Genomic DNA, 14,355 nt, shown 5'->3' on the forward strand with positions numbered 1-14,355 from the left:
ATTGATATTTAAGTCTTAGATACATGATTTTTTAAAAGTTGTTAGTAGCTATAAACTAGTGTCAGTAACTGTAAGTACTCTCAGAAAAGTACTTGGTGTATTTTTTGTTGTTAGTGTGTATAAATATCCTGTCACGTCCAGTCTATGTTTTTGTTAGATGTTTTTCTGCTCTGTATCAATCTGATGAGTTATGCCATTTTCAACGGATCTTTATACTTTGTTATGTTGTACTGTAATATTACTCCCAGGTTAGGGGATTATGTTTAACCCCTCCACATTCTTAAAGTGCCTATCCATAAGTAACCTTGAATTCAGTTGTTGTTGCTTGTACATGTCTGTCATATTTGTGTTTTGGTTTTTTATTAATTAGGCTGTTAGTTTTCTCAATTTAATAGTTTCATACTTTTCATGTCAGAGCCTTTCTTTGCTAATTATACAGCATGATATTGTCCTCATTGTTGAAGACCGTACATTTGCCTATATTTGCTTACATCCACTTACACTTGAATTTTGCAATCACACCAATTCTTTTTTATCAATAAATAAATGTTTACACTAAGAAATTTGAAATCTAGATTTTGACTTATTTGCCAATCATGAATGTTATATAATAAAAATCTTGGGGAATTGTCACCATATAATTTGAAAGGCCTTGCAGTTTACCTTATTTTAAGTCATTCACCAGCTGTACCATAGCCAAAAAGTAGTTGTTTTATAAATAGAGGGGGCAAATAAAAAGAAGCAATATCTATATAAAAACCCAGAAGGGAAAAGAGTTTCCAATTTCAAATCCACGGAAACTTTTTTTGTTTTTTTGTTAATCCAAATTATTTTCCATTCTGTCAAAATGAGCACTTGCCCTGTATTGTCAGTCAGTAAGGTAGAAAAAGAAAGGTTAGTTTCAATGTTAAAACAGATTCAATCTGTATCTTGAACTTGACAATGATATAGTTCCCCTCATTAATATGTGGTGATCAACACACAAGTATGATTTTGAATTGTCTGAAAGTGTGTTTAAAGCTGCTAAATAATAGCTGGTGATATGTACAATAACCAAATATTTAAAAAATTTGAACTAAAAATAATGGCAAAAATAAATTTGTAACTTGTATTTTTTTTATTATTACAATGTGTGACAGTAAACCTCACACTGAAATAATTTAGTAGGGGGATCTAATCCTTAGGAGGATTTGAAAGCTGACATCTATGACATAATGTACGTTAAGATATTAAACCTTCCCCTCTTCACAATTGTGTGGCATATGTACCAGGATACAATTAAAAGCACATTAAATGTTCAACATAAATACACTAAAGTACTCACAGTTACTCGTGGTGCCTTGGACCTTTGTATTACACCAGTTAAAATATCAACAGCTTTAAATTTTTCTAAAAACTTAGCTACATCCTAAAAAAATAAATATGATAAAAGGATAATAACAAAAAGTCATGTGATAGTCATAGAAATATAATTAGTAGCTTTTCATAAAGATTCCGATAATTTTGTAGCCCTTTTCTTTGAATTTGATTTTAAATTCATTTTATTTGGATAATTTACTGAATATTTTAGAAAAAAAAGAATTGAATAAAAATGTTCATTTTCATTTTATCAATTATACCACATCTTCTAATTTTTATGTTTAAATCCAAAACCATACCAGGACTGGAAAAATGAGCAGTTCTAGCAAATGTTATATTTAATGTAACAAATGTAAAAAATCAAAAACTTATTATGGTGCCTATCAAGGTAAAATATGCATTTTGACATCTTTGAATTTAACATCTTTACTTCATACAAATTGATAATCAAATTGGCGGCCCATCATCTGATAATCAAAAAACTTGTACAATTAACCTTGACACATTATGATCATCTGACAAGAGTGAATAGATATCAACTTTTATTTTTTTTCATAGCAAACTCCAAGGACATAATCATTTTAATTAATATTTTTGGGCAGGTATATTCTTATTTTTCCAGCTAGCCTAAATTATGAAAAAATATGGTTTAAATATTGTTTCAGTTTTTTCCTTCATTTTTTAACATTTTTTTTAATGTTCTGGCACTTTCAATAGAACAAAAATAACAAAATTTACAACATGATCAAAATTATAAATTATATATGAAGTCTAAAACCCCTATTAGACATGTTAGATAATTTAACATGAAAGTTTGAAACTTAAACACAAAGGATAGACCAGAATATATCAGAACAGAAAAAACACGCCCTGACATTGAAAAATAAAATATACATTGTAGTATAACCAGGTGCTCCACAGGACACAGCTTTATACGACCGCAGAGGTTGAACCTTGAACAGTGGGGGCAAGTATGGACACAACATTCAAGCTTGATACAGCTCTGAATTTGGGTTGTGATTAAATAGTTGACACAAAATAGGTTTCTGACACAGAATGAATGTGGTCTAATGAACTCAAATTTTTTTTTAAGCAATACACTATGCTGTTGAATATTTAATTCCCTCAAAAAAAATTGTTTGAAGAAATTTTCTGAGATCTGGAATAAGAAAAATTGTACAAATTCTTATCCCCCCCCCCCCCATCTTTTTTTCACATCCCCCTTTCCCTTATTTCAAAAATAATCTCAAATTTCTAATGGAGTTTGCAACAATTACTACTCATTTAAACACATCATAAAATATCAAAATATAAAAGGACACAGTCATGGTTAAACATAATATTCTAACATGACGTCCTTCAAACGCTTTGAGTACACACCCGTGGTAAAATATGAATATATTGCCAGTGCTGTTCCGATTGTACTCCCATGTCATATGCTTTTTTATGAATGAGATACCCAACGTCATAGTACAATGACGTTAGAATGTAAGCATTTTACGGGAAAATACACGCTTGTGAATCCGAAAATCATCACAAGGAAACATACACAAATGATGCTAAAATGTGGCAAAAGCCCTTTATTGTACATCATATAAGACATATAAATAAATTATCATTCAAATTCATCCAAAACTGTCTAAATACATTATTTTAAATAGTTTAAGGGCATACGATACAGTTTTGAACCTGTATTTACAAGTTGATGAAAATTTGTATATAGGCTATTTTTTACCTGATTAAATCAAATATGTAATAAAAAATATACCTTCATGTGCTATTTTTTGAGTAAAATAAGGTCGAAATTTTGTATCTTTGCTCAAAATTCAGATTTGTGTCCGTATTTTCTTTTTCGAAAGAAAGACATAACTTTTTTGTTTTAAAAGATAAACACAAAATGGTTTTTATTAAATAATCGGTAATTTCTTCATTTTATAAGTATCATTAAAAATTATGCAATTTTTATTCCGAAATAACTCTATATTTATCAAATGTTCATGAATAGAGGAAAAAACGTCATTTTTTGCTGCATGTTTATCAAAATTAAAAAAATTGCGCTATTTACAGTTTTATAAAATTTGGGTCACATAATCTCCTTGCAAAATGAAACAAATTGCTGTTTTAAAAAATAGGGGTCCATGCACTCGTTTTCAAATTAAATCAGTTTGAATGATAAGAATCAGTCGAAAAATGCATCTTTTCCCGATATGTCAGAGTTTGACGTCGCGAAAATAACATTTTACGTTAGCAACGTCATTACCTTCACTGTAACTGTATCGTATGCCCTTAAGTATGTCACTAATGCAGTTTGCTCCGTTCTTTTACGCTAGTTTATTAGTGCGTTTATTTATGGGAACAGCAAATATTTGCCTACACCTAGAGCGCTTCGATCCAAAAGAATTGCCGTATGTGTCCTATCAGAATCGAAATAATTCATGGGGGCTTGAATATATCTAGATTTTACCACGGGTTGTCCCTTTATGCCGATATTTTAACCCTCTCTATCGCTCAGGGGTAAAATATTTGTCATAAAGGGCCAACCCGTGGTAAAATCACGATATATTCAAGCCCCCATGAATTATTTCTTAATTAATCAATAGTAACTGCTAAAAAAAAAAAACAGCTAATCATCTCAAGACAATCATCTTTTCTAAATACATAATTTTCAAGCAATGTAAGGGAGGTAATCAAACATATACATAACAGTTCTTTAAAATAGAATTGGATTACCTCCCTTACACTGCTTTTAAATTGTCCTTTAACCCTGTTTTTCCCCGTTTTTGCCCCTAATTGCTAAATGATATGAGCCATAACTCTCTTTAACCATCCCTTTGTAGTATGTAAACTTGAGGTATAATTTCAGAGAGATTTATACACTTAAACACAAGTTATTGACTGGTAACTACAAAAATGCTTATTTGGACCCCTTTTTTTGGCCCCTACTTCCTAGACCTTTGGGACCATAACCACCAAAATCAATCTCAAATTTCCTTTTGTGGTTTTGAACCTTCTTATTAAATTTCATAGAGATCCATTCACTTAAACTAAAGTAATTGTTCTCACAACAAATGTGTCTTCGGACAACACAGACGATGACATCATACCATTATACAATCCCAAATTTTTGTTTAGGTCGTATAAAAAACTAAACAAAGAGATGAAAAAAAGGTTTATAAAAAAATATTGAAATTCAAATTATTGTACAATTTCTTCTGATTATTTTTTTGTGATTTTAGGTTGTTGTCTGTCAGATGTATATTCCACATCTCATAAAGTTATCTTACTGTATTCATTGACATGTCCCAGAGTTTACAGAGTTCGTTCTGTAACTCCTCATCCACATCCACACCAAACTCTGCTTCATCTTCTTTCTCCACTTCCTGTTAATTAAACACCACAATAAATAATATCATGACTACATACGACTACATTATAAGCAAATGTCATCAGATTGTCTTTTACAAGGAATCAATAAATCATAAAAATAAACTTCAAGCCCCTCTTGACATGTTCATTTGCCCTTTTGCATGTTATTTTCTAAAAGCTTCATCTACAATTTTAAATAATTTATAGATATTATATATAAAAATATTCTCTGGTCTTATAATCTTCTGAAATATAGATATAAAGCTTTATACAAATAATTTACATTGCTGTAGCTGCCTGATACTCAAACAAAATACCGTGAATTTTGAAGTGAGACAATTAAAATAATATATTATATCCTTGTTTTAATCATGGTGTTAATATGGCTGATAAATTTAGGTATTATCCACATTTTGGTATTGTATCTAAATTTTGAATATTGTATTTATTAGTACAACTTACTTTTATTTTGATTTCAATCAGCTTCCCAATAGTAATACAAATGATTTTTTATACACATACCTCAATCAATTTCATCAAAGTAGTGAAGAGCCAGTGTTTACTATAGGTTGTGTTGCCAATCCTGTCTGCCTCTAATGATTCAATCTGTTCCTGTAAATGTGGAGGTGGTGATGGATTACGATTACAGCTCGGTGAGCTTGGAGTATCTTCCTCTGTAATACACAGTAACATATATCATTATTTCATCATGGTAAGAATCATTTATCATGGTCTTGCTGTACAGAGCTTGCTAAGATTTTAGGATTAAAAGTGTATTGAAAAATAAGTATTTTCAAACACTGCTACTTGGAATTTTACATTTTGCCTATAAAGTTTATATGTCTTTTTACATCTTGACCATATTTCAAGTGTAAATGTTCCAGACCATACGAGTATTTGGACCGTACGCGTACGGTCCGGACCGTATACGTAAACTCGTACGGTCCGACCATACGCGTACGGTCGGACCGTATGAGTATACGCGTACGGTCCAGCTGACCATACATGTTTGGGATCATATGGGTTAAATGTTAACAAACATTTATCAAAATCTTCATTTTTAGTTATACAAATTGTTATTATTACAATTAGATGGATAAAGTGAATATGCGAACAATTAAAATTAAATATTAAATTTTGTTTAATTTTATATCCGTGAATCCTATTTTGTTACTCTGACCCAAGATGACAATTGCTTCAACAAGGAACGTCATATATTTTTAACATTAACATGTTTTGTTTATGCATGTTCCTTTGCATATGCATTTTTTGTAAAGTTCCTAAATATTCTAAAACAATTGTCCTCCCACATTATGTTTACTTCCGATAACTTCAATTTCAATGAGCATACTGGGCTGTAATTAATGAATTACTGACATGCTAAGTACAGGAGATTAACAGATTAAATAAGCCTGATTTTTTACAAATAGTTAAAATATTTAGTTTTTATTTCAATAACTATTCAACTTTTTATGTTAATTTGAGATATAAGTTATGTTGATCTGTTATATACATTTGTATCTAATAAACTTGACCAAATTCTTAATATTAGTCAGACCGTACGCGTACGGTCCGACCGTATGCGTATATTGAAAAAGTACGCATACGGTCCAGACCGTACGCGTACGGTCCAAATACTCATACGGTCTGGAACATAAACATGTACAAAGTGATTTGTTTATTGTTATTTTACCTATGACACGTTGTCAATTTCATGTCAATTTCGTTAGAAACGCACATGCCTACTTAGTTTCTAGCGATAATTTTCCATCTCAAGCGAGTAGCATAATAAGGAAATTATCATAAAAATATCAAAGAAAAAATGCACAAAATAGCGATAAATATATATATTCCAGATTAAATTATTGATGATTATCTCCCAAATGAGTCATTTTAACAAATGTGGGTTATCATAGCCATATACATGTAGGATTGAATTTTGATTATTTTAAACGCATAAAATCTTAATCTTTGAATTATACATTCCAAAAAATGAATAAGTTGCTAGATTGATCCCTCAGACTCTGAAAAACAGCTTTTGGGAAATCACTCATAATTCAGCTTTAGAAAAGTTGTTGTCTTTTACGTAATCAACAGCTCTTTTCAATTTTTCCCTTTAATTCAGAAAAATGTTTCTTGCACAGTAAACTATATTCCGCAATGGGATATTATAAACTATTTGGGAGATACATGTAACCTCACCCTGATCAGCACCTAAAAGAGGGGCGAAAAATACCAGGGGACATTTAAACTTGTATATAAAAATAAACTGACAAGGCCTTGACTTTAAAAAAGAAAAAGACAAACAGACAAATAATATAACACAATGTCACAAGACACAACATAGAAAACTTAAAGACTAAGCAACATATAAAACCCCACAAAAAACTGGGGGTGATCTCGGGTGCTCCGGAAGGGTAAGCAGATCCTGTTCCACATGTGTCACCCTTCTTGTTGCACATGTTAATACAAACCCAGTAAAAAGTATAATTAGGTAATTCATGAAAAGAGAACAGATTGTTACGTTATAACATAAGGAACATATTATCATATATCATTTGTGAAACAGATAATATTTCATAACAGTCAACCAATTTGTGAATATTTCAACTTCACCATATGGAAGTTTGGGTTTAAAAACTTCTTTGAGAGCAGCAACCCTCTATCAAGGAAATCAAGATAGGAAAATAAAATCTAAACAAAAGTGTTGCAAAATATTTCATGCCCATCAAAGAAAGTTGCAAGACAGTGACAAAGTGTAAACTTAATATCAAATAGACAGACAATGGTAGTTTGTATCAGCTAATTTAGTTTGCTGTCATTAAGGGTATTATAGCAACCAGCTTAACACAAATCAATTAGGCTATACCATTCATATTTTCCTTTTTTCCATGCAGCTAGTGTGTTTATAAAGAACAAAGTCAAGAACGGACATACGGATTATATCCGGAATAAGTAACATAAAAAATAACTGCGATATTACGCCTTTCTTGTTCTATTCTACTTGTGCCGCTCTAAAAGATTCAAACAACGTCTTTATTAAATAGAATAATATATGTGTACACGGACGCATGATACATTGCAGACATTATGTTTATTATCATTTTAGTGTTTTTAAAACATGTAAACGTTTAAATGATTTAGAATTAATCAGAAGATTAAAATAACCCAATCAAATCGTTCCATTTTGGGGGCTCGCTTCTACGTCATATATCAACAAACATTGACACATCATACAGCTAGAGTAGAGATCAGAAGTTAAACACATTTAATAATAAAGAACTAAAATGGGGAAATAAAGGCCTACTGTTATTGCCTTCATAGCATGAATTTTTCGTTTGCAGGCTGTGGATTTCTAGGGATTTATCATGTGGGAGTAGCGAGTTGTTTGCGACAACATGCCCCTCAACTTGTGGAAAATGGAATTTTTGCTGGAGCTAGCGCTGGTGCTATAGTTTCTTGCTGTTTGTTATGTGGTTGTTGTTTAGGTAAGTTAAGTGTAAAGCTCAATCCAAAGAAGATAGTCAATAAATCTACCATATGTTGCCAGTAGGTTGTGATTAGTTATAACTTATGGTAGATCTGACCATAATTTGTGGTGACCTAATTATTATATAATACAACTTGAATATAGTTTGACCAATTTATTTCACATCATCAGATTATGTTTCCAGTGAATACAAATATCTTAACCCTAACTGTATGAACCATTCCATTGTGAAACTGAAAGGGATTGATTTATTTGACTGAATTAGAGTCATTTAGGTGTCTTTCCAAGGCCAAGCACATGAAGCAGGTGTGAAATTATATATAAAAAAGAAGATGTGGTATGATTGCCAAGGTATCAGGTCCGTTCGCGCCCAATACACTTTCGCACCCTACACGTTCGCACCATACACGTTCGCACTCTACACGTCGCACCCAATTTTAATTTAGATTCCAGTTGAATAATTGGAAAATCATGATTGTTGTTTTTAATTGCTTTGGTGTAAATACTGAATGTATTTATAGCTTGGTATGAGCAAAACATTGAAGATTTTAAATGAAAAACACAAAAGATAATTGTTTTTAACAGCTTGGTTCCTTTGATCTGAAACAATGAAACAATGAAATATAGCAATACACGAATTAAAACCAAAACATGATAAAATTTATTCAACACACAAAAAAAACGTAGGCAGAATCTCACTTTATTTTGAAACAAGTCAGTAAAACAAAGTTATAGCAATGCACTAACCAAAACATGGTTAAGACTTATTCAACACAAAATAAAACTTTGACAGAATCCCACTCATGACTTTATTTAGAAAGGATTATTATTTTTTTAAACAATACACTTTCAGAAACATGATTAAGATTTATTCAACACCAAAAAAATGCTGTCTCACTTTATTTTGAGACAATCACAACAATTATACTTATATTAATAATACACTTGCCAAAACTTGATTTATACAAAGTTATTAAACTCAAAACCAATAAAAATTGGGCACGAACATGTAGGGTGTGAAAGGGGGCGAACATGAGTGGGTGCAAACGCGAATGGGCGCGAACGGACCCAGATTCGATTGCCAATGAGACAACTACCCACAAGAGACCAAAATGACACAGACATTAACAACTATAGGTCACCGTACGGCCTTCAACAATGAGCAAAGCCCATACCCCATAGTCAGCTATAAAAGGCCCCGATATGACAGTGGAAAACAATTCAAACGAGAAAACTAACGGCCTTATTTGTATAAAAAATGAATGTAAAACAAATATGTAACATATAAACAAACGACAACCACTGAATTACAGGCTCCTGACTTGGGACAGGCACATACATAAATACTGTGGCAGGGTTAAACATGTTAGCCCAACCCTCCCCTAACCTGGGACAGTGGTATAACAGTACAACATACATTGTAAGAACGAACTATAAAAATCAGTTGAAAAAGGCTTAACTCATCAGATTGACAAAAATACAAGTGGGCGTGGCAGATATGTACATTACTCTATTGTCACAGATTAAATTCTAAAAATCCAATTTGAGTAGTTTACATGTTTATTGCTTCAGGGTCATGAGAAGCTCAAACCAAGAAAAAATACATGTACATTTTGTACAGAGTATTTACATGTATATAATTGTATGTCATCAAATTACACTTAGGGCCCCAGAGTCCCATATAACATATTGATAAAAATCATAAGCTACATGTATAACAAGTTACATGCAATGCAATCTATGACAATATCAATGAATGAATAAACGTGTACAGAAAAAAAATTGGTTTTTATGCCCCATTTATGGGCATTATGTTATTCTGGTCTGTGCATCCGTCTGTTCGTTCGTCTGTCTGTCCCGCTTCAGGTTAAAGTTTTTGGTCAAGGTAGTTTTTGATGAAGTTGAAGTCCAATCAACTTGAAACTTATAATTAGTAAACATGTTCCCTATGATATGATCTTTCTAATTTCATTTGCAAAATTAAAGATTTTATCCCATTTTCACGGTCTACTGAACATAGAAAATGATATTGCAGATATAATAGTTATACTTAAATTCAAAGCTCAAGTGTCAATAGATATAGGAGGATGTGGTATGAGTGCCAATGAGACAACTCTCCATCCAACTTCTTTAAGATTGTGATAACTTTCAAATGTGTATTAAAAAAATATATTTCGAATGAAATTATTTCAAATTATCAATTTTATATGTAAACATAATATCACTCTGTATTATATTTTGGAAAGACATGAGGTGTTACATGTATGTGTTTATGTTTAAATGAAATGATAATAGACATGTGTTAGTGTACCAGTTTCTAGAAGACTTCTGTTTCTCTGTTGAAACAAAGATTTAAACATTACACAAACTGTAATACTTAATATTCTAAAGTTATATAAGATATAATGACTATATATATTATGTCACAATAGCCATGACAAGCTGTGATAATCATGTCAGTTCCACCATTAAATGGTCATTATAACACTTCCTTTACCATTCTCACATAATCACTTTTTAATTCACACATTTTGTATGTTTGTAACAAATTGTGTCACTATGCATGCTATGTGTAGTGTTTATATAGAAGGATATGTTTATTGTTCATGTTGCTCAGTCTTCAGTTTTCTTTGTTTTTAGCTCACCTGGCCCAAAGGGCCAAGTGAGCTTTTCCCATCACTTGGCGTCCGTCGTCCGTCGTCCGTCGTCTGTCGTCCGTCGTCTGTCGTCCGTCGTCGTCCGGCGTCGTTAACTTTTACAAAAATCTTCTCCTCTGAAACTACTGGGCCAAATTACACCAAACTTGGCCAAAATCATCATTGGGGTATCTAGTTTAAAAAATGTGTCCGGTGACCCGGCCAACCATCCAAGATGGCCGCCATGGCTAAAAATAGAACATAGGGGTAAAATGCAGTTTTTGGCTTATAACTCAAAAACCAAAGCATTTAGAGCAAATCTGACATGGGGTAATATTGTTTATCAGGTCAAGATCTATCTGCCCTGAAATTTTCAGATAAATCGGATAACCTGTTGTTGGGTTGCTGCCCCTGAATTAGTAATTTTAAGGAAATTTTGCTGTTTTTGGTTATTATCTTGAATATTATTATAGATAGAGATAAACTGTAAACAGCAATAATGTTCAGCAAAGTAATATTTACAAATAAGTCAAAATGACCGAAATGGTCAGTTGACCCCTTTAGGAGTTATTGCCCTTTATAGTCAATTTTTAACCATTTTTCGTAAATCTTAGTGATCTTTTACAAAAATCTTCTCCTCTGAAACTACTTGGCGAAATCAATCCAAACTTGGCCACAACCATCTTTGGGGTATGTAGTTTGAAAAATGTGTCCAGCGACCCAGCCATCCAATCAAGATGGCCGCCATGGCTAAAAATAGAACCTTGGGTAAAATGCAGTTTTTGGCTTATAACTAAAAAACCAAAGCATTTAGAGTAAATCTGACAGAGGTAAATTTGTTTATCAGGTCAAGATCTACCTGCCCTGAAATTTTCAGATGAATTGGACAACCCGGTTTTGGGTTGCTGCCCCAGAATAAGTAATTTTAATGAAATTTTGCTGTTTTTGGTTATTATCTTGAATATTATTATAGATAGAGATAAACTGTAAACAGCAATAATGTTCAGCAAAAAAAGATTTACAAATAAGTCAACATGACCGAAATGGTCAGTTGACCCCTTTAGGAGTTATTGCCCTTAATAGTCAATTTTTAACCATTTTTCGTAAATCTTAGTAATCTTTTACATCTTCTCCTCTGAAACTACTTGGCCAAATTACACCAAACTTGGCCAAAATCATCATTGGGGTATCTTGTTTAAAAATGTGTCCGGTGACCCGGCCAACCATCCAAGATGGCCGCCATGGCTAAAAATAGAACATAGGGGTAAAATGCAGTTTTGGGCTTATAACTCAAAAACCAAAGCATTTAGAGCAAATCTGACAAGGGGTAAAATTATGTAACAGGTCACGATCTATCTGCCCTGAAATTTTCAGATAAATCGGATAACCTGTTGTTGGGTTGCTGCCCCTGAATTAGTAATTTTAAGGAAATTTTGCTGTTTTTGGTTATTATCTTGAATATTGTTATAGATAGAGATAACTTGTAAACAGCAATAATGTTCAGCTAAGTAAGATCTAGAAATATGTCAACATGACCAAAATCGTCAGTTGACCCCTTAAGGAGTTGTTGCCCATTTTATTCAATTTTTAACAATTTTCACTAATTTGGTAAATTTTTGTAAATTTTTACAAAATATTTTTCACTGTATCTAAAGGTCCAAGTTTATTATAGATAGAGAAAATTCTAAGTACCAAGAATGTTCAGTAAAGTAAGATCTACAAACACATCACTATCAGCAAAACACAATTTTGTCATGAATCCATCTGTGTCCTTTGTTTAATATGCACATAGACCAAGGTGAGCGACACAGGCTCTTTAGAGCCTCTAGTTTTTTGTTTACTATTGTCTTTTGTCTTTTTTGTAACTGTGTTGTCAGTTTATTTCTGATTATAAATACAAGTTTGAATTTCCTATTTGTACATTTATCTCCATCTTTTGTCTCTCTTTTTTGTCTTCTTCAAAAATTACACACTAAATCAAACTAAATCCTCCACAAACTAGGGACAGTCTTTAAGAATATATAGTCACTGCACCATGTGCACAGACCAAGTGATGTGGATGTACAACCTTCAGGGATGAAAACAATCCCATCATGTATAGTCAGCTATAAATGGCTCCAGCATGATAAAATGTGAAAAAATTCAAACAATAATAACTAATCAGGACCTGATTAATTAAAGTAAATAGGGGATACAGCAACCAACATTAACCACTGACATGGACAGACACATGAAAGAATTTGGCATGGTTTGTGAGCAGTCCACTCTCCCTCTAACCTGGGACAGTGTTGTAACAGTGCAACTAAAATACACAATAAGAATCACTCAGTGTTAAAGGTGTTGACTTATCAGGTCTACACAAAGCACAAAAACATGTGACAAGTGTGCAAAAGAGGCAAAGTACTGATACATTGTATATGATAAAGAGTGCTTGCAGACAGACACTGGAAGCTGGTTCTAAACAAATTACAATTAATATACATATAAATATATATATATCATGTATATAGTTGCTGTTATAACAGCTCTTATTTGGAATTTGGTCTGCAAGGTCATTCTGGGGTCAAAAATAAGAAGTATAGATTATTTTGTTTGATATAGGTTTAACTCTGTAAATATTTAATGTCAAAAGTTCAAACTGGACCCATTATTGTTTACAGTTATAAGGCCTATCAACAGTTTTATGTCATATTCCAACAAAACAAAATGTTTTTGAGGGCACTTACAGCATATCAACATATTGGACATGAGGCTGTCTAATGGATGATGTTACAACATTGTTATATAATTATATAAGGTACCAATTATATAAGGTACCTACTGGTGAAAAAGTAAAATGATCAAACTCAACATGCTAAAAGTGCATTGCAAAAGAAAATACAAAATGAAACCTTACAAATCTGGTTGATATAAGCAGTACCAGGTTGTAACCTTAATATTTTAACAGATTTATTCATTTTAATATATTATATATCATATTGATGGCTGAACAAGAAAAAGTTTCCAATAATTCAATTCAAAGAAAGCTTGCAATTGCAACATTTACATGTATATACATTGTACACAGAAATCTACAAAATGTAATTTAATGTACTAAGCATAGATATTCTATAGCTACATGTACATGTATATAAATGTGTAGGATTTTAAAAATATTTCATGAATTGAACAATCAATTTTCCTAAGACATTTTTTAGGGGATCTGAGTGAGGTCTTCATGAATAAAAACATTAGTTTTCTGTTTTGAATTGTTTCACATTTTGCTAAGATGGTTTTTAAAGGCCACACAGTGACTGTCACTTGTAATCTTATACATCCTTTGTCTTATTTATCTGCTGAATATTTGTTTCATTGACAATCACAACTGATCATCATACTTATTTGTAATTTGCCAGTTCTCAAACCTGAAATCCACATTATTAGTCATTGCATATGTGATGTTTCCTACATGCACAATTGATCATGTGACAACCTATATAAATTCATTTTATAATTCCCTCCTTC

The 14,355-nt window shown here is 32.0% G+C and overlaps 2 protein-coding genes across 2 annotated transcripts in view; one reads left to right on the forward strand and one right to left on the reverse strand.

Moving 5' to 3' along the window:
* Positions 1-7,701, reverse strand: part of LOC143083808 (protein saal1-like) — a 29,710-nt gene extending 22,009 nt beyond the window's left edge. The window contains exons 1-4 of the mRNA XM_076260182.1: positions 7,595-7,701; positions 5,248-5,399; positions 4,644-4,739; positions 1,325-1,408 (exon numbers count right to left, since the gene is read on the reverse strand). Of these exons, the coding sequence (XP_076116297.1) occupies positions 1,325-1,408; positions 4,644-4,739; positions 5,248-5,399; positions 7,595-7,601 (339 nt within the window). The 5' untranslated portion in view covers positions 7,602-7,701. The remainder of the gene's footprint in view (positions 1-1,324; positions 1,409-4,643; positions 4,740-5,247; positions 5,400-7,594) is intronic.
* Positions 7,702-7,919: 218 nt separating this feature from the next.
* LOC143083807 (patatin-like phospholipase domain-containing protein 2) overlaps positions 7,920-14,355 on the forward strand; it is a 30,273-nt gene continuing 23,837 nt past the window's right edge. Inside the window, exon 1 of the mRNA XM_076260181.1 lies at positions 7,920-8,213. Coding sequence (XP_076116296.1) covers positions 8,051-8,213 — 163 coding nt within the window. The 5' untranslated portion in view covers positions 7,920-8,050. The remainder of the gene's footprint in view (positions 8,214-14,355) is intronic.

The sequence above is a fragment of the Mytilus galloprovincialis genome, chromosome 7, assembly GCF_965363235.1.
Source record: "Mytilus galloprovincialis chromosome 7, xbMytGall1.hap1.1, whole genome shotgun sequence".
Taxonomy (NCBI): domain Eukaryota; kingdom Metazoa; phylum Mollusca; class Bivalvia; order Mytilida; family Mytilidae; genus Mytilus; species Mytilus galloprovincialis.